General features: G+C 35.3%; 1 protein-coding gene across 1 annotated transcript in view; it reads right to left on the minus strand.

The window, feature by feature from the left end:
* LOC109353850 (probable pectinesterase 66) overlaps nucleotides 1-6,913 on the minus strand; it is a 14,824-nt gene that overhangs the window by 953 nt on the left and 6,958 nt on the right. Inside the window, exon 6 of the mRNA XM_019596210.1 lies at nucleotides 2,079-2,391. Within this exon, the coding sequence (XP_019451755.1) occupies nucleotides 2,079-2,391 (313 nt within the window). The remainder of the gene's footprint in view (nucleotides 1-2,078; nucleotides 2,392-6,913) is intronic.

Here is a 6,913-nt window from a genome sequence, read left to right on the forward strand (position 1 = left end):
TCTGCATGACACAAGAGGGAATGGCTTGGAGAATAGACTTAGTCATGGTGAAACTACCAACAAATGATAAGTTACTACTTTTCTAGGAACTAAGTCTCTGCTTGACCTTGTTCAACATATAATGATACGAGTTACATATTCTCCGAGCTTGATGGGTAGGAACACCTAAGTACTTACCAAGGTTAGGGGATCTGGAAAACCCGAAAGCCCCAACAATTTCATATCTGACATTCTCGTGCATATTGTTAGATAAAAAAAAAAATCCTTATTTACCTTCTTCGCAAAACTCGTACAAAACAAATCCAAATAGGTTTGAATCACCTCAACTTGGTCTAAAGATGCTTCGAAAAATAGGAGAATATCATCCGCAAAGGAGAGATGCAATAACCCAGGCCCAGATCTATAGAGCTTAATAGGCTTCCAATGCCCCAATTGAATATGTGAAGAAGATCTTTACTCCTGAACTTGGTACGGTTTTGATGAAGACACCAACATCACCAAAAAGAAGAAAATAAGAATACTTATGAAGACAAATCTTTCAGACAAATTAGTCTACGTCTAAATAGGTACTTCTATCATATACTCTCGAATATACAATAGTAGTAATGCTCAAACTATTTTTAAAAAAAAATTGAAAACACTTCAAGTATAAACAAAACAATTTTCAAAAATAGTGTGTAACAAATTACCGTATCTAAGTAACAGGTTACATAAGTGAGAAAACCATTTACCCAACAAAAACCGTGTAGGGTAATCAATTACTGTATGTGAGTAACAAATTACCTAGTTTTGGCAAAGTTGAGTAATCGATTACTCTAATTAAATTTTAAATGCCCAGTTGGACAACGTGTTTGATCGATTACTAAGAGTTGTTGCATCAGTTTTCAGATTTCAAAATGAATAGTTTTCATCTCAAACGAAATGGTTTCATTCCAATCAATTCATACTATTTCAAAGAGGTGTTATGGCTGGTTGGAAAGTCTATTAAAAGGCATTGAAACTCAGAATCAAATGAATAACTCTTACACAAACTTTCAAACATAATTATGAAAATTCTTTGAAATATTTTCTACACTTTTGCAACTTGTTCTTAAACTTTTAAAAGTGAATTTTCTGAGTTCCTTGAAGTATAGTGTTTCAAAGTTTTACAAACTTATAAGAGCATTATTACTTAGTATACAAAGAGTTATCGAATTGCCAATGATATTATGTTCCAAACTAGTAAAGGCAATCATGCCATTGTTGTAAATTCTTCATTGACATTTCAGAAATCTTTCTTTCACAAGGGTATGATAAGAAAAAAGGATAGAGTCACTTGGAAATGATGTTTTCCAAGAGTGACATAAGTATTAATGAGTGTGTAAGGTACATAGAGGTCTTGGGTGAGATACTATAATTACAACTCATAATATTTAGTGAAGAAATCTCTTGTGCTACAAGAGTACTGGATGTAGCCTTCGGTAGACAAGAAGGTGAATCAGTATAAAATCTCGGTGTACTCTCTTCTCCTTTATCTCTTAATTTTTTACTTGTTAATTTTCTGCATAATTTCTCCGCTGCACTTAACTCTTGATTTTGCAGAAAAAGTGGGCAAAATGTTAAGTCAACTAATTTAGCCCCCTCATCTTAGTTGCAATCTTAGTCTTACAGAATAGCATGGGATATTAGTTACCCAAGACGCTCTATACAAAGAAAAAATATGTATAGGGCAATAGGATTACCTTGTCTAATACCACGAGTAGGCGTGAAAGAAGGAAGAGCTTCACCGTTCCAGAAGACCTGCATACTCAGAGTGGATATGCACGCCATCAGAACTTCCACAAAAACCATCGGAAGACCCACATCTCTGAGTGTATCCTCCACAAACTTCTACTTGATTCGATCATAAGCCTTTTCAAAATCTATCTCGATAGCCATCCACCATTTCTTGCCTTTTTTTAGGTTCATAGAATAGATAACTTCAAGGGCAATTGTGTATTGTCACTATTATGTCTATTAGGCACAAAACTACACTAGTTAGGTCTAACAACATGATCCATGATGGTATGAAGCCGATTATCCAGAATCTTCGTGATCACCTTATAGGAGATGCTGTAGAGGCTTATATATCTGAATTGCTTCAAGTAAGTAACATTTTCCAGTTTAGGAATCAGAGTTATAAGCGTATCATTAAGACTCCCAACAGAAGTTGGGTTCCTAAAGACCTTCTTGACCATGGAACACAAATTTGGCCCAATAATATTCCATTGAGTTTGGTAAAATAAAGCTTGAATTCCATCATTGCTAGGAGCCCAAAAATTAGCAATATCATAAACTGCACCTTTTATGTCTTCACAGTAACAATACAGACACAAGCCACCAGGTGACCGGGAGAGAGGGTCGGAAAAGCTCCTGAAAGACAATAAGGAACATATATGTTATCATCAGTATAGATGTTACCATAAAAGGAGAAGACAAGTTGTTCAAGAAGAGAGTGATCTACGACCCATGCACCATTCTCATCCTGAAGGGAAGACACATGATTTTTCCTTCCCCTAACGATAATAGATCCATGGAAGAACCGATTATTTCTATCCCCATGAACAAGCCATTTTGACCTTGATTTTTGGAACTATAATAACTCTTCCTTGTACAGAACCTCCCCATACTCCTTCCAAAGTTATCCCTGAAGATCTTTCAACCTCCTAGACAATCCGTGATCCTGAATACGGGCTATCCTATTGAGCTTCTTCATGAGGTTTCTTTTCTTTTGGAAGATGTAACCAAACACGTCTTTGTTCCAACGCGAAAGGACAATTTGGAGAGAAAGAATAGACTTAGTCTAAGAATTGTAGGGGTGCCAAGAAGTGTCCACTACATTATTGAAATCCTTATGCGTCAACCAAGCAGCAAGAAACCAGAAAGATTTTCATGTTTAATAAATATTGACTCGAATGCTGATGATGACATATTCTTAGGGTATTCTTTGCATAGTAAATATTTTCATGTGTTTAATAAATATACCAACCAAGTAGAAGAATCTATTCATGTTCACTTTGATGATTCTTCTCCAAAAGAGAAGAAAAGGGTATTTTCTGATGATATTTCAGGTGCACAAGAAGAAGTTCATTCAAAGGACATGAACCAAATCCAACAAGAAGATGCTGAGCAAACAGTAGAATATGAACATCGGGACATGCCTATTGTATGGAAAACCAAAAAGGATCATCCACTTGATAAGGTGTTAGGTGACATATCTACGGGAGTGGTAACCCATAGTTCTTTACATAATGTCTATAATTTCATTGCATTTGTGTCTCAAATAGAGCCAAAGACCATTAATGAAGCCATTGAGGATGTACATTGGGCATAGCTATGCAAGAAGAACCAAACCAATTTGAGCGTAATAATGTGTGGGACTTGTTCCCCAAACCAAAAGAACATCCCATAATTGGCACTGGATGGGTCTTTCGTAACAAGCTAGATGAATCTGGCTTGATAATTAGAAATAAGGATCACGTAGTAGCCAAAGGCTACAACCAGGAGGAAGGCATCGATTATGAAGAGACCTACGCTTCTCTAGCCAGACTTGAGGCCATTAGGATGCTCTTGTCCTTCGCATTGATCATGAACTTTAAGCTCCTCCAAATGGAAGTTAAGAGCGCATTTTTAAATGCCTATATTTAAGAGGAGGTGTACGTAGACCAACCACCAGGGTTTGAAAACCTCAAATACCCAAACCATGTGTATAAACTCAAGAAGGCACTTTATGGCCTAAAACAGGCTCCCAGAGCCTGATACGATATATTGAGTTCATTCCTATTAGAAAAAGGGTTCGAAAGAGGTTTGGTCGACACCATTCTCTTTATCCGTAGATTAGATAATCATGTTTTACTTGTTCAAATATATGTTGATGATATTATCTTCGGATCTACTAATGACATCCTTTGTAAGGAATTTTCTGAGTTGATGCAGGGCGAGTTCGAGATGTCGATGATGGGTGAGGCGACTTTCTTCCTTGGGCTTCAAATTAAAAAAAATGGAAAGTGGCATCTTCATTCATCAATCGAAATACTGCAAAGAATTACTAAAGCAATTCGATATGGAGCAATGTAAAGATGCATCCACACCTATGGCATCCGCATGTTATCTTGATAAAGACGAAAAGGAAAAAGCTATTGAGGTAACAAAATATCGGGGGATTATCGACTCTTTATTGTATTTGACTGCAAGCCGCCCTGATATTATGTTTAGTGTTTGTATGTGTGCTAGATTTCAAGCTTTGCCAAAAGAATCACATTATATTGCTGTAAAACGTATCATGAGATATTTAAAAGGAACAATGACTATGGGATTATGGTATCCTATGGATGCCTCTTTATCCTTGGTAGGTTATTCCGATTCTGACTTCACTGGGTGTAAGTTGGATTGAAAGAGCACTAGTGGGACTTGTCATCTATTGGGCAGTTCCTTAGTGGCATGACATAGTAAAAAGCAAGCATACGTTGCTTTGTCCACCACATAAGTGAAATACATTGTCGATGGTGTGTGTTGCGTTCAAATCCTTTGGATGAAGCAGCAACTTAACGACTTTGGGCTTAAATTAGAAAAGATCTCTATTAAGTGTGATAACACGAGTGTCATCAACCATTCCAAGAATCTCGTTTTGCATTCAAGAACCAAGCATATTGAAATAAGACATCATTTTTTGCGTGATCATGTTCAAAAAGGTGATTGTGTGCTAGAATTTGTCGAAACATCTAAGCAATTAGCAGATATTTTCACCAAGCCCCTCTTACGAGATACCTTCTATGTTCTTCGAAGATAATTATGAATCCTTGATGAAAAATATCTTGATTGAGCTTATGTTATTGCCTTGCATGATTATTTGTCATGTATTCTTCAAAATGAAAACATGTTGAATGTTAAATATTCCTTGAATGTTGGTTAATCGATTAACGTGGTGACTTAATCGATTAAATGAATTGTTTTTCTGTTATATCAGTTTTTCTGTTACAACTGGTTTATGTTTTAATCATGTTACATTGGTTAATCGATTAACGTGGTATCTTAATCGATTAACAGGTTTGTTTTATGTTGTAATTGTTTTCTGTTTTAACTCCTTAAGTGATTGTAACGGTTTGAACTGTCAAAACTACTTTGTATAAGTTTAGGCAATTCCCAGAGAAGTGTAACATTGCATACTATTGTTTAGGATTGATTAGAGAGCATACTTTCGTGATTTTCTTTGTGTTTTGTAGAGAGAGTTGCATGTGTGAGGAAGGAAGATTAACATGCCATATTGAAGATTGATTCATTGTTATTTTGCATACCGTTTTTCATATGCTTAATCTCATCCTTTTCTTGCTCACATGTTCATGCATTCTTGATAGAAATTCTTAGAGAAAATTTTTGTGATTATTGTTTTTGATTAACTCACATGAGCATGATGGCTTGAGTGAATTGTGAGTGGGTTAATCTTAAGGTTTTTCATTGTTATATTTTGAGCATTATTGTGCTTATTATACATTGCTTTTGTAATTTGTTTTTGTGTATATTGGATTGGTCTCTTGGTGTCTTACCACCATAGAGATAGAGTGATTCTTCACCAAGACTAGGAGGTCTTGAATTGAGAACGAGAATCTTGGCTGTGGCTAGTTCCGAGAAAGGTTTTCTCAAGCGATAGGTAGAGTCAAACCAATAATTAGATGTTCTAGGATTTCAAGAAAGAAGCGTCCTGAGTTTTGTAAATTGAATTGATGTATGTTGTAACATCACAAATTTTACGATTTTGAATTATAAGATTTTATTAATATTTTTATTAATTATATATTCGAAAATGAATTTCTGGGAGATTTCGATAAAGAATTAGACGAAACTCTAGTTGAGTTTTAGTCTTGAAATTTTATTTCCTATTTTGTGGTAAATTTTGGTAATTTTCGGAGATAGTCGGTTCTGAACCACTGTCGGGGCCGGAATCCACCCAGTATGGCTCAAAAAAGTGTTTTTTTGAGTTCCGTAACTCGAAATCGAATTCCAATCACGCTGTTGGCTTTGTAATTTAATTTTGAGACAATATAGACCCTGAATACACTCATACCTACTTTCTAAATATTTTTCACTCGAAATGTCGAAATTCGAAATTCTAATCGGATATTAGGATCGGGCGATTTATAATACCCAATCGAGTATTAGCCAATAATACTCAGACATGGTTATTGCACGTGTCCGCGAGATGATCATTTCGCATTGGGATGCGAGATTTGACTTCCATAAAGTAAATCTCCCATCACTTTCACCCATATCTCATGAGCTCATCATTAGCCACCCTAGGAGATTTGTCATCATTGCCTAGAGAAAATCTGATTTTCCTCTCTCCTTAAACCCTCACACTTTACACTTCACTCACTCACTTTTGCATTTTCAAAGAGAAGGTGAAACTCTCTTCATTTTCCTCTCATTCTCTCATTTGTTTCTTCCATCTTCAATCCTTGATCTCTCAACATTCAACCAATGGATGTTGATGAGATATAAGTATGTTATTCATGAGTATGTCAAGAAAATATTCAACCGTTGAAATTTTCTAAAACGCTTTCTAACTCATTTCTCCTCAAAACCGAAAATGGTGATGTTCTTGAACTTATGAAAATATTTTGTTGAAACCATGAACAACTTGTGTTCATGGAGTTATTATAATATTGTATTACATACTTTTTATTGTTTTAGCCAAAGGGGACGATGATAAAGTCAAAGGAACCTTTAGGAAAATGTTTTGGAAAAATGAGAATGTATGTATATTTCTATTTGTTTTTAGCCTTAAAACAATGGGTTGAAACAAGTTGGAAAAGTAGAAACTTTTGTTAAAAAGGATGTTAAGGTTTATGAGTACATGAATGCCTCATAAAACTCTTAAAGGATACTTTGAATAACTTAC

The sequence above is a fragment of the Lupinus angustifolius genome, chromosome LG08 (genome assembly GCF_001865875.1).
Source record: "Lupinus angustifolius cultivar Tanjil chromosome LG08, LupAngTanjil_v1.0, whole genome shotgun sequence".
NCBI classification, from domain to species: Eukaryota; Viridiplantae; Streptophyta; class Magnoliopsida; order Fabales; family Fabaceae; genus Lupinus; species Lupinus angustifolius.